The sequence below is a fragment of the Staurois parvus genome, unplaced genomic scaffold (assembly GCF_062004578.1).
Source record: "Staurois parvus isolate SC_StPar_1 unplaced genomic scaffold, SC_StPar_1.0 ptg000530l, whole genome shotgun sequence".
Lineage (NCBI taxonomy): Eukaryota > Metazoa > Chordata > Amphibia > Anura > Ranidae > Staurois > Staurois parvus.
The window spans coordinates 3159034-3185837 of NW_028318326.1; the positions used below are offsets into that span (position 1 = coordinate 3159034).

The 26804-nt window shown below is 40.5% G+C and overlaps 1 protein-coding gene across 1 annotated transcript in view; it reads left to right on the forward strand.

Moving 5' to 3' along the window:
- Positions 1-26804, forward strand: part of PDE11A (phosphodiesterase 11A) — a 717642-nt gene that overhangs the window by 613724 nt on the left and 77114 nt on the right. The window contains exon 15 of the mRNA XM_089690441.1: positions 16243-16343. Within this exon, the coding sequence (XP_089546567.1) occupies positions 16243-16343 (101 nt within the window). The remainder of the gene's footprint in view (positions 1-16242; positions 16344-26804) is intronic.

Sequence of the window (26804 nt, forward strand, 5' to 3'; positions counted from 1 at the left end):
ATTAGTACAACATGGTGCACCGTCCAGCCCAAACCAGCCACAGCAGCTTTCAGCCTCTCCATAAAGTTTAAGGCTCGGTTCACACTGCCACGACTTTGGATCCGACTTGTGAGACCCTAAGTCGTATGACATGTGAAATCACATGTTAGCCTATAAGAGCTATCTTAATTAGCACTACTGAAGTCGCTCCGACTTTAGAAAAGGTTCCTGTACTACTTTAAGGCGACTTCTTGTGCCCATAGACTTTAATGGAAGTCGCCTCTAAGTCGGATCTTCATCTGAATTGATGTGATTTGGATCCGACATTACATGAAGATTACCTAGGCATTCCCTAAAATTTGCTTTAGAGTTGCATCAGAGTCGCTTCAAAGTAGTACTTAAATCACCTGGCAAACTCACACTGTACGTCACGCTATTTTCAGGTCGTAGTAGTATGAACCAAGACTAAAAGTTGCCGACATCAGGGCTGGATGGTGCACCTCTGCCTTCTACCCGCACCTAAATGCTGTCATCAGAGCTAAGTGGCACAGTTGTTTTGCTGCAAGTGTACTGATATAATTACAATCAAGTAGCTACAACTTCTGTCCATCTCCTGCCTTATAGTAATAAGTAGGGCCTGTTCTATACAAATGTTCTCCCGTTCTCTGGACTTCATCATTAGGGTGCTTTCATAAAATGCATATGTGTTTCCGCCACATTTTTTGATTCATTTTTGCCACATTTTTGGGCTCCTGACTCCAATAATGCACCTGTGGAACTTGGATATCTGACTGGATATCTTTCTCAAGAAATGCTCTGAAAGTGCAACATGGGTGTATTTTATTGGTGCAGAAATTGATGGGAGATGCATTTTTGGTGCACTCTTGAAAAGCGCACTAAAGATGCAGTGTGCAGGACTTTTAAAACAGTGTACTTGTATGAAATGTTCCAAAGCTTTTAAAGGGATACATTTTTCTTCCACTTTTCTTACCCCAAAAACAGATCAGTGTGAAAAGGCCCTTATACGTCTTGCTGGCTCAGGTGCCCAGTATATAACAAGAATTTACATTAGGGCTGCTTTCACATTGCTTCATTGCACAAACATAGTAAAAACCCTTTTGCATTTTTGCTTGTTTTTGCTGCGTTTTTTTATGGGTTTCCAGTGCGCTTTCTGAGTGCCTATTACCCAGCAAGCACCTTAGACGTGTGATGTGAAACTTGGACATGTGACTCAAAAAACACACCAAAATACAAACACGGGTGTGTTTTTGATGCAATTTTCATTCATTTCAATGGGGAGGTGTCTTTTGGTGCATTTTTTTTAACATGCACCAAACACGCACCAAAAATGCAGCAAGCAGGACTTTTAAAAATGCAACTGAAACACAACTGACCGGTATGAAGAGTTCCATAGGATTTAAAGGGATGCTTTTTTATGCATTTGTCTTCCACTTTTTTATTACTGAAAAACTGATCAGTGTGAAAGGGCTGTAAACAAGGAGATCACATGAACAATAGCTCGTACCTTCCTCTCTTGTGTTAAAATTCTGTTACCTGAAAGATCAGCATTGGGTTCATTTGGAAGGATATAGACTACCTAGTTCAATGTTCCATTTTCCCAATGGCTAGTTTTTTTTGTTAGATTGTAATGAGCCCTAAAGCTAACTTTGCTGCAGATGGTTCCATCTTTCACCCGTGTTTTGTCTTAATCATTGTATAGGAATCAATCTGAAGTCAGGTCCATTGTCCATGATTGAAAGTTACAGTACTTTGGTACAAATAGTTGTTAACATCATGAAGGAACAAACCCACAACAGGCTGTTACTACAACAAATATTTAGTTATACTGTTTTAGGACCTTAGAGTATCAGTTCTGCCTTCTACTGAAGAAAATGATAAATAATGGAACAAATACTCAGTTGCCAAAGTTTTCCTTGGTATATTACTTCTGTCTTTGCTCCTGCAGGCCTAATCATTCCATTCTCATTAAATATATTGCTTGTTATACTCAACACTCCCTATTATCACTGATGAACAATTTGACCCTTAGTATTGCCACCATTACCCCTACAAGATCATGGGACCCCACAGCAAAATTTAGATGGGGCCCCCTGGCAACCTCACTACTGTCATTGTTCTTAATATAAAGTATGTCTTAGGATGGGTTCACGCTACCCTCAGAGAAAACATTCTGTTTGGATTTTATTTTTATTATACCAATGACATGAGCAGTTGTGTCACAAATAAAAGGATCTTTAAGGGGTTGGATCATGTTGGATTTCAACCCCCAACTAATGTCAAGAGCCAAAATTAAATATATTGCAGCTTACAGCACTACCCCGTTAGGAGTTGCCAAAGATTTGGGTCCCCCTACAGTCTTGCACAGCAAGGCAACATTCATTTTCCACAGACTTGCATTCCAGAGACAGTAAGCAGTCCTTTAGCTTGATTTTTTGGGATTTTATTAGGAGTAAATAACTTGGATGGGGTTGAGGGGTACATGGCATGCCCCAGGAACTGTTAATTTAGGACAACTTCCTAGAACTATGTATAAATGGTCAGAAGGGTTTCTCTTCTTTGGAGAGCTGTCCATCTTCTCATGACATACCACCTCAGACCCAGATGAAATCTCTTCTTCGCTCAACTGCCTTAGGGAATCCCTGGACAAGGGGACCCAAAAGCTGCCACCCTAAGCAGTCCCAGATGGGGGCTAATCAGGTTTCCCACCAAAATGCCCTCTCTCCTTATCCGGCCCAGGGTGTGTGGGATTACTCACTCAGTCCTCTCCTGGAAGTATATGGGTTAGTGACTGCCTTCAGGCCTTACGCTGGGCTGGTTCCTTCTTTGCTCCACAGGCTGTCCTCTTTCAGGGGATGATGAGGCTGAGAGATCCCCCCTTCCAGCTCCCCTGCCTGTAGGTAGGTCCCTCTCCTGGACCCCCTCCCAGGCTCCATGCACCATCCTGCTCACTCCATCTTTCACCCAATCTCTCCTGCTCCTGAGCAGGCTCAGTCACACTAGAAGGCTGCCCTGGCCCTATGCCAAGCTTTCTGCTTAGGGATTGGACAGAGTCTTCTAAGTCTGCATGCCAGTCCCTTCTCACCCCACCCACTGCTTCTAGAATCTTCTCCAAGATTCCAGAGCAAGGGGCGGTATCAAGGAACTGATCTGCAGAGCCTCTCAGCCCTGACCCAAATCTGACCCTGCTGAATATTTCCCCAGGCTGCTACTAAGCCTTTATAACTAAAAATTAGCAACTAGCTCCCCCTGGCTATTTAAATGGATGCTACAAGTACATTTCTTGAATGTGCTGGCTGCCTTCGTTTTCTTTTTTTAAGCTAGGAACATTTTCAGCAAATAGAGAATATACCTGTCAATCTTTTCAATTTCCATGAGCTGCACAGAAGAATATCTTCCTTCCTAGCAATCTCTTGTAATGTAATAAATAAATAAGAGAGGGCACAACCACCTAAGTGTAGTCATTTATTAGTATAAATAGAATTTAAAAATGTATGCACTCACTGCATTAGTTGAAGGATAGACATGTTATACATGTCATCCATCATATAGTGACATTTTGGGCAATTTTCCTTATGTCCGTTCACCCCATAGACTCTTTATGTTTTACCTGTGACCAGGGGCGGACTGACCATTTGGAAACTCAGGCACTGCCCAGGGGCCTGGGGTCAGTAGGGGGCTCCATGAGATGCCCCTGGTACCTTTTTCATAGGCTTTTTTGAGTTTGGGCAAGGACACAGGGGCCCCATGATCCCCTATTGCCCGGGGGCCCCATGAGTTGTCAGTCCGCCCCTGCCTGTGAGCCATTCTGTCATCCATTATCCTTTGTGTCCGAATTTGCTCCATAGTCAGTTATCATTGTTTTGGCATCTCCTGTAATATACCTATGGTCCTGCCCCCCATGTACTGTAATGGAGATAAAGAGGTATGGATATATTTGTAGTCCTGTTTCTAGTTTATTGTGGTTATGTTTGTAGTAGCCTAGGGTGACAACCATGGTTCCCAGCATAGATACAGTGGAGGAGTGACGTAGCCACCCAGGTACAGGAAGTGTGTTATTTGTAGGATCCCCAGGTGAAAATAAAGCAAAACAAATTTGAAAAAAAATAAAAAATAAAACAAATGCAGCCACCACACTAGGACTAGCGATCTGCAATATATCACAGAAGGCTGTAAAAGGTTGAGAGTGGGACCAAATCATTTTTTGATACATTAGTCACCTTTAATATTCAACACTGGTTGCAAAAAATGATTCTGAATAAATCAGACACTGGCTATTTTCTTATTTTAATTCTTCCAGTGAAAATGCAAGCTAGAAGTATAAGCAGCTCAGTAAGACCATTGATCTGTGTGCGGACTCCACATTGTGGCAACTGCGCTTCATTGGCTCTCAGCTGGCTGCAGGCTGGACCCCGACTCTCATTACCATTAATAAAAATTAATGAGGTTGCTAGACCATTTCATAATAGCTGAACACTTAATGTTATCTGAGGATTAAAAATGGTGAACAGAAAAGGGACCAGGAGCTCACACCGGCCGTGGTGTCATTGGAACTTGGCACTTTGGCTGAGCGGTTTGCAGGTTTCTGAATCCAATTGTTTTCTGGAGCTTCTTCCAGCCACACAGAGGCAAATCCATCAGCAGCCCTAAGCCAGAATCTATTTACATTTTTCAACAGCTTCTATTTGGCCATTTGAAACCTTGACTGCCAAAGTTTTATCCACAGAATTGAAATTTAATGTAACACCTGTGGAGTGGAGCAAAATATCATTGTTTGTCACCTCTGTCCACAATTCTGTATTACATAGTGATCAAACACCTTCTGTTGTTTAATAAAAAGATGTGAAAGGATTAACATTAAAAAAGCTCCAATAGCTATAAATGAGACTATTCGACCCTTGTGCAAAATCCTTATATCTTGTATCATTGATAAAAAAAATTGGACAAGAGGTAAGCAGGTATTTCTCTTTTCTCCATAAAGTGCAACACATACGTATTTAAAGTAAAACTCTGTAATGTAAGAGTTTGGCGCTGAGAGAAGATAATGGCTCGGTAACACCGCAACAACTATAAATGATTAAAAACATGAATAGGAAACATTTAAAAACAAGTCCATAAAGTCCATAATGTAGGCACTAACGGTAACAGCTCCCCATAGAGCAGTGGTTCTCAACCTGGGGGTCGAACGACCTTTTCACAGGGGTCGCCTAAGACCATCGGAAAACACATATTTCCGATGTGTAAAGAGCAGCTACTGTGTAGAAAGCAGCTGCTGTGTTTAAAGCAGCTACTCTGTTAAAAGCAGCTACTATGTTGAAAGAAGCGGTATTGGAGATAAAAACGACACTTCATGAATAATTACTGGGTAAATAATTTTTTGAATGGGGGTCACCACAACATAAAGAACGGTGGTAAAGGGTCGCGGCATTAGGAAGGTTGAGAACCACTGCCATAGAGTGAAGCAGACTCTGTAGGAATATAAGAAAAACACAAGGGGGCGCCAACCTAAGTGCAGTATATGTAAAAAGTTTATTTATTGGTAATATAGCCAAAGAGCTACTCACAAGAAAGATATGATATAAGGCGTTGAAACATGTCCTCGAGGGGGCCAGTACAGGGGCCGATAATGTCCGGTGATGCCCGGGTCCCAGGAGTGGGATGTGAAGTGAGCTGTCAGCGGTTTCAGCGGTGGACGCCATGACAGGCGCCGTAACCAGTGTGGAACACACGGAAGTCCTGAACCAGAGGGCAACCAATGGGGATGCAAGGACAGGTCAGGTGATGAGACAGGGGACATGTTTCAACGCCTTATATCATATCTTACTTGTGAGTAGCTATTTGGCTATATTGCCAATAGATTTTACATATACTGCACTTAGGTTGGCGCCCCCTTGTATTTTTCTTGATGTAAAACTCCACGCTATTGTTCTTTTAGACCTTAGAAGGGTTAGAACCCCTGTAAGGTTTTTATTACATACTTCTTCCTGGTTGAGATGATTTCCCCTCATTTCTTGCCTCAATGAAACTGAAACTAAAGCTCCCTAATGGGGCCACATACCTTAAAGTGTATTTTCCCTTTTTCAAACAAATTGGGATACCATCTAACTATATTTGTTACATTCACATCTCCATTCACAGAGCATATCAGCCTCTATATTTTCGGCACAGAGCCAAAGAATAGAGAGCAACTGAGCATGTGCAGAGCAGGGGGAGACAATGTGTTGCTGGATTTTAAACAATATAGGTAGCGTATTGTCTGGCGTATAAGGCGACTGGGTGTATAAGACGACCCCCTAATTTTCCAGTTAAAACATAGGTTTTGGGCTATACTCGCCGTATAAGACTACCCCTCTTCCGAGGCGACACCATTTAAGAACATCAGATTTTTTTATTGAAATGGTTATGACTTACCGGTACTTAAAATCCTTCAAAATCCTCATCATGTTCATCCTCTGACATCATAAGTTCATGAATGACATCTTGTGATACATTTGTAAGACAGTCATCATATGGATCAAATTCCAAATCAGATGGTTACCGCTGGATGTGCAGTAATACGGTAGCTTCGGCTACATACAGTATACAGTATATATACAGCCCGCTGGATGTGCAGTAATGTACATACAGTATACCGCGCTGAGCCAAGCTGGCTCAAAACAAATGTCCCTATGACAGATTAATCTGTCAGCACGCTGGATGTGCGGTATATACAGTATACTGAGCCAAGCTGTTTCAAAACGTACCGGTACATCCCTACGGTAATCAGACCGCTGGATGTGTGTATGTACAGTAGCTGAGGCTACATACAGTATACGCTGGGCCAATCACGGCGATTGATGTATTCTACTAATGAATACAAAGCCTGCTCAGATTGGCTGAGGTTGTGACATCATCAGCCCACCTCTCTGACTCAGCCAATCCGAGCAGGCTTTGTATTCATTAGTAGAATATATCACTTGCCATGATTGGCCCAGTGTATACTGTATGTAGCCGCAGCTACCGTACATACACGCATCCAGTGGGCTGATTACAGTAGGGACGTACCGGTACGTTTTGAAATCGCTTGGCTCAGCGCAGTATACTGTATATACCGCACATCCAGCGGGCTGACAGATTAATCTGTCATAGGGACATTTGTTTTGAGCCAGCTTGGCTCAGCACGGTATAATGTATGTACAGTATTACCACACATCCAGCCATCTTGACCCAAACAAACTCAAGGTTCACATTTTATACCCCTCGTATAAGACGACCCCCAATTTTTGGGGTATATTTTTAAGTATAAAAAGTAGTCTTATACGCCAGAAAATACTGTATTTATTTGTAATGTTTTGCATAGCTATATGTGCAAATTGGACCAGGCTGAAGTGATCTAGCAAAACTTCATTATCTGACTTAAGTTCCACTTTAAACTGAATTTCCATATTAATGAAAATAATTGTTTCATACAAAAAAAGATTAACATTAGGAATGCTTGGTAAGCTGGTACAATGGGCAGAGACAATATGCATGGTGCTTCAAGCCTTAGCAGGTGTTTAGATTTCAGATTACTTCCTTTGGGTAAGTTCCAAGATCATTTCTGATTGGTTGATATAGGTTACTGCATTATGGACACTGTGTTTACCCAATAGAATCATATATGTATAATAAGAGCAGACACTACCATTCACATGCACTTGTCATTCCAGCCACAAGTATTCACTGATTCTTTGAAATCTGTTGCATGTGGCTAAATGGTCATGTGAGGAGGCCTTATGGTTATCCCAAACTAAGCCCAATCTTGTTATTGTACAATACTTTGCAAAGGTTATAGGCAGGTGTGAAAAAAAATACTGTAAATTAAAAAAAGCTTTCAGAAATCCAAATCAATATTTGGTGTGACCACCTTTTGCCTTCAAAATATCATCAATTACTCTAGGTACACTTACACTCAGTTTTTGAAGGAACTCAGCAGGTAGGTTGTTCCAAACATCTTGGTGAACTAATCACAGATCATCTGTGGATGTAGGCTGCCTCAAATCCTTCTATCTCTACATGTAATCCCAGACAGACTCGATGATGTTGAGATCAGGGCTCTGTGGGGGCCAAACCATCCCTTCCAGGACTCCTTGTTCTTCTTTATACTGAAGATAGTTCTTAATGACATTGGCTGGATTTTTGCTGTAGTTGTCCTGCTGCAGAATAAATGTGGGGCAAATCACACAACTCCCTGATGGTATGGAATGATGGGTAAGTATCTGCCTGTATTTAATAGCATTGAGGACAGCATTCATACTGGCCAAATCTCTTAATTTCATTTGCAGAAACATAGCTCCAAACTTGCAAGGAACCTCCACCATGCTTCACTGTTGTCTGCAGACAAACGTTATTGTACCGCTCTCCAGCCCTTCGGCAAACAAGCCACCTTCTACTACAGACAAATATTTTAGATTTTGACTCATCAGTCCAGAGCACCTGCTGCCATTTTTCTGCACCCCAGTTCCTATGTTTTCATGCATAGTTGAGTCGCTTAGGTCTTGTTCCCATGTCGGAGGTATGGCTTTTTGGCTGCAATTCTTCCATAAAGACCGCTTCTGGTCTTACTTCTCTAGACAGTAGATGGGTGTACCTAGGTCCCACTGGTCTCTTCCAGTTCTGTGCTGATGGCACTGCTGGACATCTTCCAATGTTGAAGGGATGTATGCATGATGTGTCTTTCATCTGCGGCATTAAGTTCCCTTGGTTGACCACTGCGTCTACGTTCCTCAACATTGCTGTTTGTTTCTGCTTGATTTATTAATTGATGCTGATTTGAAGCCAAAGGATAGTCACACCAAATATTGATTTAATTAGTTTTTTTCTTCTGTTCACTCACTTTGCATTTTGTAAATTGCTAAAAATAAACAATTGAAATATACTGTATTTTTTAAGTATTCTTACTTTACAGCATTTATTCACACCTGCCTACAACTTATGCACAGTACTGTACATCTAAACCCCTTCACAAAAAAATTAATATATTACAATTTAGCTATTCTTAGGTACTGGCTGTATTAGTTTTTTTTTTAAGGCTAATTACAGAAAATACCTGTTGATCCTGCCAGAAATCATGTGTTTTTGTAACTTCCTCTGAACTGCATTGAAATCTCAGACACCGTTGTCAGCTTCAATGTTATCAGTTTCTTCTATGAACTACAAGGCAACTGAGATGACAGGGAGGAGTTTGTGGTAGAAATCAGGAGAGAAGCCTAGCTCACTCATGCACTGTAACTATGGAGGAGCAATGTTGGCACCCTAGGATGGGAAATTTGTTATTGTCCTCAGGATCACAAGGTGAAAATTAAGGAAAAAATGCAGCCACCACATCTAAGATTCCATTTTGTGTTTAGGTAGAGATATGCTTTAAATATAGTGAAAATTATAACATTTTGTAATGAAAAACTGCATTCTGCCTCCTCTACCTAAAACAAAAAAAATCTGTATATTTTAATAACATGATGTCAGATTTATTGGTACCTGCATGGAGAAAATATAAATAGGCAGTCTTATTTATTTTTTTTTAATCTTTTTTATTTTCTTTTTTTTGCTTCATACCCTTTTACTCTAATGGTTATGAAAAAAGGGTACGTTTGTTTTAACACCCCACTGACAAGGCATTTTTTTTAGATGTTTTTCACTGTTGTAGGAAACAAAAGAATCTGCTGTGTGTCACTAGACATGAATAACATTCATCACTAGGTGGCAGAGTAGTCTAAGGGCCAGGTTTACTGAGCTCAAGCTTCTATTTCCAATGAGGGTGAGCTGTGTTCTCTCTCTTTGCTAGTAAAACTGCCTTCCTCCCTGATCTAGTGCATGCAGGTTTGCAGGTACTGGATGTAACCCATTATGGGTGATCCACTAACAGAAAATTAAATTAACTTTTATTCTAAATATTTTGCAGCATGTGACATTTATTAAACAAAATTCTTAAAATAGTACGCTTTTGTAGATTTAAAAAAAATGGAAAAAAATCCAAATAAATATATTGTTTAAATCGACTTATAATAGTAATAGTTTAAAAATACTTTTACATTGATTTGAATGTCTGCTGCCATTACCATGGATTTCACGCTACCTACACTTGTGTATGTTAGCAATGTTAGCCATTTTTTGCGCACAACAGCAGACTTTTCCACAGAGTCGTCAGCAAATTCCTGCCAGTGTTAGTAAGCATACAAGTGTCAGAGCAAGTGCAGAGGAGAAAGATATATCAGACAGTTTTCTGACTTTGCTCTAGTGCATTGGTCTCCAAACTGTGGCCCAGGGGCCAGATGCGGCCCTTTGCTTTCTTTTATCTGGACCTTGGGGCACTATGTTATCTATTGATACCAACAATGAGGCATAATTCCCCCCACTAACACCAACAATAGGGCCCAGTGACACCAATGATGGGACACAATTCTTCCCACTGTCACCAGCGATGGGGCACAATTTCTACCAATGACACCAACAATGGGGCCCAATGACATCAACGATCGGGCACAATTCTGTCCAATGACACCAACTATGGGGCACAATTTCTCCCAATGTCACCAATGATAGGGCACAATTTTTCCCAATGACACCAACAATGGGGCACACTTCCTCCCACTGATACCAATGATGGGGCATTGTTTTTTTCCACTGACGTCAGCAATGTTTCTAATCCCAGTGGCCACAGTCCGGCCCCCTCCTAAAGTATGAAGAACAGTAAACTGGCCCCTTGTTTAGAAAGTTTGGAGACGCCCGTCTAGTGGATCAGTCTGAGCTGCCATGTCAGGCAAATAGGAGGCTTCAATGTTACAGCTTTGTTCTGTGCAGTTGATAAACAGGAAGCCAGTGGAAGTGTTGTAAATTATTTCATGACAACTATGTGATTTCTTAATGGCCATTTAAATTTAGCCCTTTTTTATTGATTTAAAGGATATGTTCACCTTTAAAAAAAATGATATTAAATGCACATCTTTTCGTGGTAAAACAAATGTGCATTTATTATTTTTTTTTATTAGAAGCCTAGAAAGCATTGTACCCTCGATCAGCAGATCACAGGTGCAATGCAAGACTTCTGCAGACTTTCAGTGTAAGCTGTCTGCTCATACCTCATACAGGCAGGCGGTTACACAATGACAGGAACCATCAATGAACTACCAGAGCTCTCACCAGCTCTCTGGTAGTTCGTTGAAAACTACAAGCTGTCACCCGACGTTGGTTGTAGATTTCCCATTCACAGAACTCTGTGAATGAATGACATGGCCGAGGCAGAGTTTTTTTAAATAGTGACAGCGGGTGCGGGGGGTGAAGTTCCTCTGTCACTAGAAACAGCGGATCAGGGAGAGGTTGCAGCAGTGGGAAGATATTACATGTTCCACCCCAAAAACATGTTCTCAAAGGTGATCCTTTAAAACAAAAAATATTGCATTTGGCCATATGATGCCGATAAGTGTCACAGAAATGTCTATGATAATGCCATCTAGTGACCAAATGCAGTATTTTACATTTTAATTCAATGAAAAACATTTGACTAGTATGGGATATAGCCTAATAATATTTGTTTTTGACCCATTCACACAGAATAAATGTACATGCACTTTTATTGGGAGAATTACTTTTTTTTAAATATACCCATTAGTGATGTACTTATGAAAACTTTTCAGAGCACTTAGTTCCTGGGAAACTGCATGTACATTTGTGCTATTGTCTCACCTTGTGGAATATTGTTAGGCCATAAAAAACTTCCTGCCTTGATTACTCACACACAGGCTTATGTGTGATACGTGGTCCAGACAAAAACTCCAGAAATCCAGGCCATGGGGGCCGGAGCCACCAAATGTGTGCTGCTTGAGGGGTTCTCTCCCACCATCAGGTGACCACTCAAGGGCCAGGCTTGCACCAGTAAAGCACATAACTATCTCTACTTCCCAGATATTGGCTGCACACAGTACCTTACTTCATCAGATCATGACAAAAAAGGTTTTCTGTTGCACCCAAACTTGAAAAGACCAGATAATGGTGTCAATAGTTTACAAATCGCGCATTGCATAAGTTCAGCATTCAGTGTTTAAATTAGCATTCAGGAGCTAATTATGTTCCATGTTTGGCAATTTCCGATCATGAAAAGTCTATATATTGATCAGCTTCCCAGGAACAGGACTGCTGGAAAATTTCAGTTTAACCAATGCTGCAGGCAGTAGGCTGCAATGCTGATCAGTGTATTATGAGAGCAGGGAGGCTGGGGAGTCTCACAATGACACAGGGAGAAGGATTCATGCATCCTATTGAATAAGTGGAAGGTGGCTTTGGGTCCTTTTTTTTTTTTTTGTTCAAGCCATGTATGGGCAGCTTTAGGTCTCTTTGATAAATCTCTGCAGTCTGCTGACCACCCCTCCCTAGAAGAAGAAAGCAAGGGGTTACACCAGACCTCGCCCTCTCTTGCAGATCTCTATCCCAGAACTCTCATCTGCTCTAGGTCCACCCCACCCACCTTATATAGGGGCAACCATGTAAGACACTCCACCAGTAGAAGGAACAACCCTAAAGGGGACCTCTACCTGCCTACAAGCATCCACCCAAAATGCAAATATTGGACTCATCCTTTAAAAAAAACAGGCTTTTAATGCTGCTTTTGATAAGCACTTATACTACAGGGAACAAAAAGTTCCATGCGGATGTGCATACTGTACTAACCCATTGAAACCAATAAAAAGTCTACCTAGTGACAGTTTGACTGCATTTGTAAACTGAAATTCTTCTGGCTGTTAGGGTTCCCTGTTCTTTGCTATGCCTATCTGGATGAGCTTGTATAAAGCCAAATACAGACTCAGTCACTTGCATTTTTCTTCTGAGCAGCTTTATGTTCATGAAATTGTTTTTGTGTAGATGAAGATAGGGATTCCAGAGATCGCCTAATGTACATTCATCACAGCACAGCGAGGAGCATGGTGCTTTACAGTGACTGAACAGACTTACAATGTTTGTGATTATGTTATGCTAATAAGAGCATCACACATGACTGTGCTTGTATGGCTCTCTCCTAAAGAGAATTTGATTGGAAGATTAATACAGATACTTGTATACATTGTGCTGCTGGTGCATTTAACCAGAATTGTCAGCTGAGGGGCTTTTTAGAATCTGACATGTTCACTTTAAACTTTGTGTAATATGTATCAAAAAAACAAGAACTGGAGTTTCTGATAAAATGGAGTAGTTTTCTGTTGGGAATTCTGTATATAACCCTACAGAACAGACAACACACAGTCCACATGGGCTTTACAGTTTTCTTCACTGCAAACAGGAAACAGGAAACCTTTATTCAGAGAAAAGACAGAGTATACTGTACCATAGATGCAGCTACAAACGTATAAACACTGCCATCTACTGGTTGAAGAATATATCTCTACTGAATACTGATGTAATTGTTGCATAAAATACATGAACACTGTATTACAACATTTTCAAAAAAACACTTTTCTAAATCTGCACTAAATAGAGCAAGGTGTCCAGCTTGTTTAATATAGGGGGCTTCAAGTGCAGCCCTTGACATCACCAAAGGGACACACATAATAGAGTGCATGTAATGCTACATAAGGCTGTCCCAAAACCCAACTACAGGACAAAATCTATACTTACAGTTGGCACCCCAGACTGCCAGGATTAAATGATTGTTATACCTAGGTGGTAGAGATACAGGGTGTATCCCTTAACCTTGAGTCCTTGCTCTTGCAGGCTCCAGCCTTCTCCTCTTCTCCCTCAAGCTTAAGTGTGTGGGCAGAGGAGGCAGAAGTACGACTATGGTCATGAGTGCCCTATAGAGGAGGCTCCACAAGACTGGTTGCACTGCTAGGGACCCTGCTAGAGAGAGGAATATGGAATGTATTACAACTTAATCGCGCACTCCCAGATTTAGCAAGTATTTAATCTTGGCAGTGCAGGGGAAAGGGAGGAACTGCAAGTGTATTTTTTTGTTATGTCCGGAGTTGGGCTTTAAATTTGCCATACACGGCTTAAATTTCGGCTGACTCCTGTGAATTGGCCAAAATTGGAGCTGTGATTGGCCCTGCTGACACCATCTAGCTCGACAAACTTCAACTGAGAAATCAAAGGATTTGGAAGGAAAAAAGTTGGCTGAATAATGACTGCACCCATTTAGCAGCAGTCACTATTCTTGTAAAATTCGGATCCTAACACTGACGTACAAAGCTGTCCATAACACTGCCCCAAACTACATCACCGATCTGGTATCCAAATACCACCCAAAACGTACTCTCCGCTCCTCACAAGACCTCCTACTCTCTAGTTCCCTGGTCTCTTCCTCCCATGCCCGTCTCCAGGACTTCTCCAGGGCTTCCCCCATCCTCTGGAACTCCCTACCCAAATCCATCAGACTATCACCTACTCTTCTCTCCTTTAGGCGCACCCTGAAAACCCACCCCTTCAGGGAAGCCTACCCCGCCCTCAGCTAATTGCCGATCTCCTCCACTCTTCCTACCACTCCATCCCCCACAGCTATTTCCTCCTGTACCACTATCCCCTCCCTCCTAGATTGTAAGCTCCAAGGAGCAGGGCCCTCGAACCCCTCGTGTATCGCATTGTATTGTTATTGTACTGTCTCGTGTATTGTCTCCCATTGTAATTTAGAGCGCTGAGTAAACTGTTGGCGCTATGTAAATACTGTATAATAATAATAATAATAATCCTACTGAATTTTACCCTGAAATACAGTTCACCACACAGTATCATCAGTAGAAGTGCCAGTCCAACCAGAATTAGTATTTCAGTTATGAGAGGGCCAGTTGGTGCATCCATCAATTGGCTTCCTGTATCCCAAAGAGAACCTGATACTCAGACCTTCCCTAAGGGCCCATTTAAACCTTTGCATGTGCATACAGGTGCAGGGTTTTTTTTAGAATTAAGCAGGTGCATTGTTATTCATTAGTGTGCATTTCCTTTGTGCATTGATGCTCATTTTGAACACATTTTTTAATTAAGAATTTGGAGTAGATAAAGTTAACAATAATTGGCCAAGGCATCAAAGCATGTGTTATATGCAATTGGATTCTGTGCCATCGACTTTTATGGGCCTTCCAATACACTAAAATACAGGAAAAAATGGAAATGTCAAGTTTTTTCAAAATTTATTGCAGCCCTGAAATGGGAACATACACTTTTTTATGATGAGGTAGTTGGACACATTGTAAATGGGCCATAAAGAATTTTATACACTGCTAACCATTGCTATAGAGTTTCACCCCTTTAGCTGTTCTAGAGCGACTCCAGTGTTCTTTCTTCATTGTCCATAATGTAAAATAAATGAAAACATTTGACAGAAAGAATATGGTACCCTTGGAAAGGCATCAGAAAATGGCCTTGGCCACATGCTTCTGAAAATCAATTTCTGAAGGAGTTAAGAAACAGGTGGTATATACTAAGGTTTCCACAAAATACCAGCCCTATCACCCCTTTTCTATTCATAACTAGTGATAAATCTGGTATTGAGTGGCTAGGCTGGTAGACTTTTAGCAACCCTAGTATATACCCATAAGGCTCGTTTCAAATGGGCAGACCGATCAGGTACGCCTGTCTGTTTTTCAGGCAGACCCAATCTGACCATCCATTGCCCTCTATGGAGCAGTGGATGTAAATGGACATGTGTCCATTTACACCTGCCTGCATCCTATTCAATCCCAATCTCCCAATCACAATTCAATCTGATTCATGAAAACAGATGAATAGGAATCCATTCAACATATGTCTAGCGGATCAGATTGGATGACAGTTGGATGTAAATAGACAGGCGGTTTCTTTACATCCAACCACCCTCAGAGGACAGTGGGTTGTGCCTGTGTCCACTCTGCACAAGCGGAGCAGATACAGACCTCTCATCAGCCTTCTCAGCGGGGACCAGCAAACAGATCCTTCACTGAGCAGACGGATCCTCTGGCAGAGTCCGCCAGTGTGAAAGAGCCATAAGTGGAATATCATTTTTGAGTGAACTGACGCTTTACATGAAGCAGACGTACTTTAGATCGTGTTCTGAGTCAAGACCAATAATGACCACACAAATTCTTAGACTGATGTCTAAGCGACATCTTCAGCATGGCCAAGTGGTTAGGTGTTTGCTATTCTGTATTACCCAAGTCCTGAAATGCAACCATATGGTTTTTGATGTGTATGATTAACACACCATTAGTGTTCAGATATGTGCATGCCTGTATCGTTAGTTATTTATTTTTTGTAGCTTTTGTGTTGCAGGGGCACAACATTTTCTCCAACCTATCATCGCACCAGTACAGCGACCTCATGCAGCTTCTGAAGCAGTCCATCCTCGCCACGGATATCACACTTCATTTTGAGTATGTATGCACATTTTACTGTGGCCACAACGAATGTCTCCAAGTTATAAATATTCACTTAAAATATAACGCAAGGAAAAACTTTTCTTTTTAGTTCAGGATAGAGTGGAGAAGGTTTGTCATGTTTTTATTGCTCACCCTCTTATTTTGTCATGTTTACTATTATCATTAAAAGTGAATGTAAAAGAAAACCCCAAACTTTGGGTTGTCCCCTGAATAAGAATAAAGGGAACATCTTTCAATGAGGATACTAGTTCTGGTGACAACCAGGGATTCCCTAACTTTTGATGGATTTTCTCTCACTTCCTCTTTTGGCTTTGAAACAGGAAGTGAAAGGGAATCTCCCCAATGGGACACAGATGGCCAAAAACCTGACAGGAGTTACCCTCCCTTACTCTATCCTAAATTAAAAAAAAGTTTTCCCTTAGTTCTACTTTAATGGTTGTAAATTGACCTTTTTTATAATACAAATTGAAAAGAAAAATGTGTTGCATCTAAAATATATTCATAAATTGGTTTGATTAAGTTATGACATTTTCAATATACATTGTCAAAAATGTTTTTTTTTTGTCATAGCTATGCTGTTTTAAGGACATAGTTGCTCTCAGCTTAGAACCTAGCCTGCAGTGTAGAGCATTCTTCTGAAGTGACAATTATTTTTCCTTCAGCCAGTGCAGTTAGTAAAATAAGTGATATCAGAAAGTGGAGAGGTTGAGCAGGCAGTTGAAGTTGGATGTCCAGATTTTAATGTAGATTAACATACATTTATTGGGACTTTGGATATGGCAATGTAGTATGGGGCCCTATACCACAGCAAAAGTGACAGATAGATCTGCTTCTGCTGTTTTATTACAATCACAGCCATCATTTTCTTGTACATTTATCTGTTAATGTTTACATTGAAGCCTGTGTAGAGGTGACATTTTGTTAATAGCACTACCTTGCAGTGAACGCTATAACAGTCACTCTACAGGATACAAGCTATATAGGGTACACAGAATTTCCTTAGGTGCCTGATATAAAGTGTATATATATATATATATATATATATAAAAAAGGAAAATGTTTTTCTGTTAGTTTTGGATAAGGTGAAGGGTTAGGCTGGATTCACACTGTTGCTCTATATTTGAGTGGGCTCCCTATTGCACCAAAACAAACCAAAAATGGTGCATGCATTATTTTTTGTAACAATGCAATACAACCCGTGCACTGGGGTGCCATTCAAAATGAATGATACAACAGCACACCAACATCTGTTTTCTTGCATGTTACTGCAGCTCAACAGTGTGAATACAACTTTAGAGCTCATCAGAACAAGAAATGATGGTAAAGTTTTCAGTCACCTGTTCTTGTGACAAATATATAGACAGAGTATTCCCTCATTTTGTGTGGAAGTTTTAATCTTTCCCTACTCCTATCTAAAAAAAAAAAAACTTGGCTATACATACTGTTTAAAGTATAACTAAAGAAAGTTTTGGTTAAAGTTTAGTTTTGGATAGAGTGGTGATGGAATTGAAGACCTGTCAGGTTTTATTGCTGCCTGTGCCCCCAATAAGGAGAATTACTCTCTCTGTTTGTGTTGTTTAACGTTACCACCATAAAGTAAAGTGATTTAGGGTTGTTACCAGAGCAGGAATGCATTGAAAAATTTCCAATGGGGACACTAGTTCTGGTGAGCCTGGTGACAACCAGGGCTTGCCTCACTTTGGATGGGTTTCTTCCTAATGCCTGTTTTCGTTATTAGAGAGGAAAGTCTCCCCAGGGCCAAAAAAAGCCAAAAAACACTAGCAGGACTTATAACTCTCCCTAACTCTAAGAATAAAAGAAACTTTGCCTCTAGTTCCACTTTTAGATTACTTAATATTTAAAATCAGGGTAAGGCCTCATTCACACTATGCAATTAGCACATACTGCAAATCTGTAGATCCTTGCTCCAGGAATGACAGTTGTGTATGAAGAGGCACTCAGCCCATATAAAGCAGTGACAGGCTGATGACGACTGCATCAATCCTTGGCTGTTGGTACAGCTAATTGTTTGTGGTTTGGGAGAGATGACAGAGTGCAGTCTGTCTATGCTATGCCCAAACTTGATGTCTGGGTCGACAGGCTTTGAGCTTATGTTAATGGGAAAATACAGCATGTTTTCAGTTACTTTCCATCTTTCTTGATCAGGTTTAGACACTTCTGAGTTCAGAGTTCAATAATAGGTGCTTTTGATCTGCGGTTGACCACCTTCTAACCTGCATTTAACCTCTTCCTAAGCTGCATCAACCTGCTTCAAGCTGCTTTTACATTCCTAATGACTTGTATGGGGAGAATAGCAAACAAACACGGGCCCATCAACACGGACCCTTATTGTATTTGATTTTTCCCGAATAGATGCCTGCCTCATACTTTGACTGTGTGTGGTCATGTTCCTTCTGCACATTTTTGCTCAACAGGTTTAAACCAGCAAAGAAATGGTTGTTTGAATAATGGAATTGGGGATTTGCCTTCCCTCTTCTTGATCAGCCATGCTCTTCATTAGCATGATGTAGTGAAGGATCGATTGTATCTCAGAAACTGCTGTCAAGTTGTTACTCCTTGTGGACAGTTTAATACTGGTTCTGATATAGATCTGTGAAGTCGCTGTTTTCTCTGAATCCATCCAAGTTTTATCCTGCGTTGACCCCGGATGAAGGCAAAATGCCCCCAAAACGTGTCGCTGTTTTTATATGGCTTTTTTTCTACAAAAAATTAGAATTATCTTGGAGTCTTTTATCTGGTTTTGATCTGGCGCTCCTTTCTGTATTTCTTTGGTTTAAGCTATTGTTAGTTACCCATCAAGGGAAGTCTTGCCGAGTGGGAGCCGCCTCACCAGAGCTATTGAGCTTGTTTGAAGTTTTCCCTCATCTGACTGCATGTGCAAGTATAAATGTTCCCAACCTTTTGAGTATGCTGCTCTTTAGTGAAAGAAGGAAATAGGTACATATATTTTGAGGGTGTCAGATACTATAATTCTACATATTTGCATAGTATAATTACAGTTACATTTTATCTTAAAGTTGAAATCCAGGTGTGGTATTTTTTGATTAGCTTGGACCAATGTAACTATGTATTAACCATTCCTGCCCACCTTCCTGTAATCTGGTAGTTTAATGACCTACACTTGCTTCTGGGTCCTGCGCCGAGTGGCTGGCCTGCTGGATTGTGAACACAGGAGGTCAGCCACTCAGTATGGGAGTCATTCAGAAAATGCTTTGCTTTTTTTGAAGTCATCCCCCACACACACACACACACACACACACACATTTTCCAATCAAAAAATGCTTTGCATTCATTCATAAAATGCTAAGGATTTTCCTGAATAGCACCTGTTCTGAGTGGCCGACCTCTTGTATTCACAATGCATTGGGCCAGCTACTTAGCATGGGACTTGGAAGTGGAGACTGAAATGACGGTATCTATTAAAGTGATTTCCAGCTTCCAGTAGCATCAGCCAGGTATGGTATATACAGTAGTTACATTACATCCAAGCTGGACCAATGTAAGTATGCATAAACTTTCCATCCCTGGAATCCATGGTGAAAGAGTGACTCTACTTTGGTTGAGAAAAAAAAAATCCCCTCTGGATAATCAAGGATTTTAACAAACTTTTGCAGTTGCAGATTCTCACCTGTTCCTGCCCTGAAGGAATAGCTCTTTGCTCTTCTAAGTCTTTTGGATAATTATTCTGAATGGGACTGACTTTTCATTATTAATCAGCTGATGCACTTGCAGTGTTTCAAAAAGGAGAGTGGCCGAGCTTGCATTCCTTTAGGAATTATAAACCCTTCAGCAGCATCTCACCAAAACTGAAATTTGTGTTGCAGAGGATGCCTAAAATCTGACATCTGTATCTTAGTGCAGACTTTTGGGAAAACCATTGAGTCAATCACATTAAATTTTTGGGGGCATTCTGTACACCAACTGTGTATAAAATGCCTCCAGCTTGCCACAATGCATTGAATTTTACAGAACATTACAACACTGCAGATTACAATGGAAAAGTCATGTTTAATAGCAATAAATTATAATATGACTTGTGTAGCAATTGTATATGCTATATTTTGTTCTGTAATTTATCTTTTTCCCACAAAAGTGGTGTTAGTCTTTATTTTAAATAGAAAATATATCATGTATTCTCCAGATAGAATGGCTCAGTGGAGACAGCTTTCCTTTAAGCATGCATCTAAATTAAACATATAAACACATATTTTATTTGTAAGGTGAACTTACACTATAACTGTGTGATACTACAAGCATGTGTTTCCTTTTACGTCATTCTTACACTATAAATCACTGCGGTAACATACTGCTGAATGGCAGAAAATGAGTATGTGATTAGGATTTACTTGATGGATTAGAGGACATGCATGGAGGTATTTTAATTAGCTCTTGATGTAATAATATTGGCTGCATTTAAAAGGACTGTAACCAATATCTTAGCCAAAGGCCTAGGGGAGAGTGATGCAGATCTAAACCAAGAGCCCCCTGGGCATGTGCAAGTACAGCATTCCGATTGGAAAATATATATTTTAATCAGTGTGGTGCATTGTGCATTGATGCCATAAAAGTTCTACAAATTTAGGTTTATAGTAACAGCTAAATGGACCATATGATACACCTTTACTGTCGAAGTGAGGAAAAAATACATTACTGTTTACTGAGCGTAATAGATCGGTTTACTTAAAAGTGATGTTTCAGTTAAAAGTGGAGTCAATGTGGGTGGAGCCATATCTCTCTTTGGGAGTAAAAGTTCTCATACACTTACCTATGACTGATACGGGCTTGGCTGGCTCTGGGCCCTAAATTAGAGCCTCTGTTGGAAGTTTATGTGGCTGCTGTCAACAGTCAGAAGATGACCAAGACCAAGATGGCCGCAGCTGGTTCACACATGTACAGCGTTCTTCATCACAGGTGACGATATCAGGGGCCCTGATGACATCACCAGTGACAAAATGCGTTGGAAGGAGCTGGAAAACACGAACCAGCCATGGCCATCTTGGTTTTTGGCAAACGATCTGTATATGTGATGTGAAGTCCCTGCTCATTTCCTATCCATTGTAAGTGCATATACCTTATTAGAACTGCATACTCTGCTGGTTTACACTATAGGGAGTCTTTTTCTTTCTTTCTCTCTTCCTTCCTTCCTTCCCTTCCTCCCTTCCTTCCTTCCCTTCCTTCTTTTCTTCCTTTCTTTCTTTCCTTCCTTTCTTTTCCTTTCTTTCTTTCTCTTTCTTTCTTTCTTTCTTTCTTTCTTTCTCTTTCTTTTTCTTTCTTTCTTTTTCTTTCTTTTTCTCTTTCTTTCTTTCTTTCTCTTTCTTTTTCTTTCTCTTTCTTTCTTTCTTTCTTTCTTTCTTTCTTTCTTTCTTTCTTTCTTTCTTTCTTTCTTTCTTTCTTTCTTTCTTTCTTGAGTCCAATTGCACATTGATCTGTGGGAACATAGCGGTGCGGTTGTTTGACAAGCTGCTTGAGAGAAGCTGGACATCCTGTGGAGTGTATAGAGCGCTGTTTGACCACTCATCATTGGGGGGGGGGGTCACTCAACTCCTGTAAGCCCCCTCTATTACACACGGAGGTGGTGTGCAGTTTTACTTAGGTGCAAAAGGCTCTGCTCCTCACCATATCACTACATTACTGAATACACTCACCTGAGCTTATCTAGTGAGCTCTTGTGAAGGGGCCATTTGCATCAAGACACCTTTTGTTAAAGCAGACACCCCCACCCCCCCATTAAGTTTTGGTACCTTATTTTTTGGGGGGTAGCGGGTACCTGGTTGTTTTGACAGGTATCTGCTCCCACTTCCATTCAGATCGCCACAGCGATCTGAGCAGAAATTCATCTCCTCCCCCCATTCCCCCACAGACAGGCTACAGTTCTTAGAAGGCTGTGGGACCATTCACACAGCACAGCACCGCTTACGCATGTGCAGTGGGAAGCCTTCCCAAAGTAAACATGCGGGTGCCAGGGGCCTGAAAACTAGCAATGAGCCCGTTCAGGTGATAACAGAATTGGATCCCTGGAAAGTTAAGTGTCAAATTAATAAAAGTCGGCAGCTGCAGTATTTGTAGCTGCTGACTTTTAATTTTTCATTTCTAGGATGAAGAACCACTTTAAGGCAGGCAGCCTTTAAGGCACAGCAAATCAGACATGATCTTTTTTTTTTTTTTTTGCACAGTGCACCACAACACACAGTATGTGCTCTGTAGTGCAGGTAATTTACAGTGCAGGGTATCATTCAATTTCAATTCAGTATGAATGGCACTGCAACAAGCTTGGTTTACTGCATGTTAGCACAATACATAAATATGAATGGGGCTGAAGGGTTTCTTTACATGCAAGGAGAGTATAGTTTAAGCTTTAAATACCAACCAAATTCAATCAGTGGAGTATATCCCACATGCCAAAAATATATAAAATATTATAAATAATGTGAAAACAAAATAAAACAAACCCACCCCCATGTTGCTTGCTGAACACAGATCAAGTGAATCTCACTTCACTCTCAATAGATATACCTCATAAAAACATGCAGCGCAACTCCCTTAGTACACCCCTTCCTAAACAATACTTATACCACTACTAATAGTGAATGTTGATAAACAACCATGATTATAAATGTCCCATTCACAAAAAGTGCATACAATACACCTATAGGTGTTAATAAGTGACACTGTGAATATCCTCTTCTTTTCACTCTTCCGTGCACAACCACCACACCAGGTGAAAGTCCTGCTCACCTCCAAATTAAGTTGTTAACGGTCTAGGCCTACTGAGGAAGTCCTGAAAGGGGGCACAACGCATCTAGGAGAGAGGAGCCGAACCTGGGAAGCCTGGGAAGTCATGCTGCCACCATCTTGTTAGCAGAATGGTGAGCTGGGTGTGGACTCATTTGATGCGAGTTTTGTCTTTTACATCTGTAAGTGTTATTTTAGTGGGGAAACAATAAAGTGTTATATGGAGAGCACTATGTGTTGGCCTTTTTGTTTCATGAGACCATCCCTGCTGGACATCTGACCAAAAGGAGGACAAGAAGAGTTATGAGGAAGATTTGAGTATGAATTGTTAAAGGCTGTTTATATCCAGAAGAATGTTAATGACCTAATTTGGAGGCGAGCAAGTCTTTCACCTGGTGTGGTGGTGGTGCATCAAACAGTGAAAAGCAGAGGATATTCACAGTGACACTTATTAACACCTATAGGTGTATAGTATGGACTTTTTGTTAATGGGACGTTTATAACCACGATTTCTTATCACCATTCATTATTAGTAGTGGTCTAAGTATTGTTTAGGAAGGGTGTGTACTGAGGGAGTTTTGCTGCACTTTTTTATGAGGTATAATTTGAGCTTTAATTAAAAAAATCCCACCATGGGCGATCAACTTGGCAGTGTCCATCCCAGCTGAAAACTTGAAAGGAGGGTTTCGGTTTGCAATTTTCATTCAATTTGATTGAATGTTCTAACAGATGTGCTTGTGTGTCACAGAAATTGTTTTAATTCATATGGTTTACATTTATAACTGAAAGATTGTATTTTGTCCTAATAATTTTAGTCAATTGCAGAGTGCACAACAATACTGTGTATTAAATCATTAAGTATTTTGATTGATGATGAATTATTTGGTCATGATCAGTCATGAGCTGAGTTCTTTTTAATTTTTTTAATGGAGCTATAGGGTGTGGTACTTAGTTAGTTCCCTGTGAATAAAAAAGTAATTCATGATATCACAGCACACAAAAAAGCACAAGAAGGATACAAAATAGGACCAAAACTCTGCATAGGAAGGGCCTGAATCCCTGAACCCCCCTCGAGCTCAAGCCTCATGACAGGGGCAAGGACTATGGTTTACCTAGGCCAATGATAGGCGGGCCCCACTTCTTAGGGACCTGTCAAAGCCAGTCCTCCTCTTACTTAGTGAGGGCTCTCCCGAAGAGAGACCCCTTGATGGGAAGAGGATAAAGGCCCATGAACAGAGTTTTTTTTACTTGCTAGAGTAAGTCATGTTGGAGGATCTTATGCCCTCTTAAGTCAGTAGCCACTTATCAGTTGTTCATTGATGATGACCTACCTTTAGACTCTCTGTGACACTGCCATCATTTTAAAGTGGAGCAGACGTGCTTTTAAACATTTGCATGACTGTGCATACCAAATACCCTGATGAAAGCTAGGCACTAGTTAATGTGAGACTTCCTTCATCTTACCATTTCTCCCCTTGTGAGGCTCTTAATGTCCTTGTCATGCCATGAATCTGAATGAGAGAAATTCATTTTGTTTTGAGCTTATGACTTTGAATCCTATTAGCAGCATTTGTAATATGCATTTGTGTCACATTGCAGTTCGCCTTGACCAGGCAGTATAAGCCTCTTTCATTTTATCCCAGCAATCTTTGTATTAGCTGGAGTAATGAAGAAAGAAAAACTGAAAACATTGCAGCCATTTGCTATATGCTGAGACAGCCTACTTGTCATCTGAGTGGTTTTCACATTACACACATGGATTATGCCAGTGTCAAATCATAATTCAGTTGGCATGAGATTATTCATTTTTGTGAAGTGTTTCCAATTCTATGCATTCATCTACACCATTGTGACAAAATATATTTGTTCAGAAAAATAATAAAAAAGCCAAATATAATGGCACTGTTTACTACACAAGTACTAATAACCACAGTCACCAAAGGTTTTCAATACCATGTTTGTATACGCATTACAATAATCGCATACTCACAAGGCTGTTTATCATTATGTCACTAATACAACCCTTTCTTCAGTAATTATAAAATATGTTCATTTATACCTGTATAGAATCAACATATTTTGCAGTCCCACCCCAGAGGAACTTACAGATTTATTTCCCTACTATGGTAATAAGTATGAACACAGTAATAAGGGGTTAAGCGGGAGCATTTTTATAATTCATATACTGTGTGTGTGTGTATATATATATATATATATATATATATATATATATATATATTGTTTTGTTTTTTGGCATTCATAAAGTATTCAGATCCCCTCCTTAATCTACACTCATTACCCCGTAATGACAAAATGAAAACAGAGTGCATTTTAATGCACATCTCCAGAACACATACTGTATAAACTCAACACTGTAGTAGTGCGAACATCCCCCCCAAAAAATGTATTGTATTCTCTGTGTCATTGCAGTTACTTGTGTTCATGCGGCGCAGAAAAGTTCTGGTAACTGCACATAGTGTGAACATACCCTAAAGGTAATAAAAGAGATGAATATTCTCAATAAAAGGCTGTGACCAATCCAAAAATATTTATAATTATAGAAAGCAGATTTCCTAGCTTCTGCGTGTGCAGTATATTTTTTCCCCAATACTACAGTTTGCTATGAGCAGGACAAACTTTTTTTCACAGCTTTTGCTCAGAAAGGATGGTTATTGCACTGCCCGACATACCGATAGCTGATAAAGGGAGAAACTATAAGGTTGTGATAATGACACAGCAAGCAGTAAGAATGTAAAAACAGGCAAACGTGTAGACCATGCAGACATGCACTAAAAATAAGAGCTCTGGGAAAATAAAAAAAACAGCTTTTCTGTTTTATGTTTGATGCGTGATTGTCATAGCCTAATCCTTTTTATATGAGACATTCTTTCTGGTGTGACACAAAAATGAGAAATCCCCACTTAATGTCGGGAAGCCATACAGAGTGACTGTCTGTTGGAATAAATTGATGCAGGTCACGAGTCTGTGCGTGTTTCATATCTACAGTTGTGACCAAAATTATTCAACCCCCACTGAAATTGAGTGTTTTGGCCAGTTTGACATTGCTTTTGATCATTCAGTCATCTTGCTTACATTTACATTAAAGAGGCACTTGTAGGTCAGACAAATATAACATAACAGTTATAATGAAATAACCACAAATGTCTTTTCTGTGCTCACAGCATTATCAGTTTTATTCAACCCCCAAGTGACATTCAATCTTAGTACTTAGTACAGCATCCTTTTACAGTTATAACAGCTTTTAAACGTGAAGCATAGCTTGACACAAGTGTCTTGCAGCGATCTACGGGTATCTTCGCCCATTCTTCATGGGCAAAGGCCTCCAGTTCAGTCACATTCTTAGGCTTGCGCACTGCAACTGCTTTCTTTAAGTCCCACCAGAGGTTCTCAATCGGATTTAAGTCTGGTGACTGCGATGGCCACTCCAAAATGTTCCAGCCTTTCCTCTGCAACCATGCTCTAGTGGACTTGGAGGTATGCTTGGGATCATTGTCCTGTTGAAAGGTCCAACGTCTCCCAAGCCTCAGGTGTGTGACGGACTGCATCACGTTTCCATCCAATATCTCCTGGTACTGAAGAGAATTCATGGTACCTTGCACACGCTGAAGCTTCCCTGTACCTGCAGAAGCAAAACAGCCCCAAAGCATGATTGACCCTCCACCATGCTTCACAGTAGGCAAG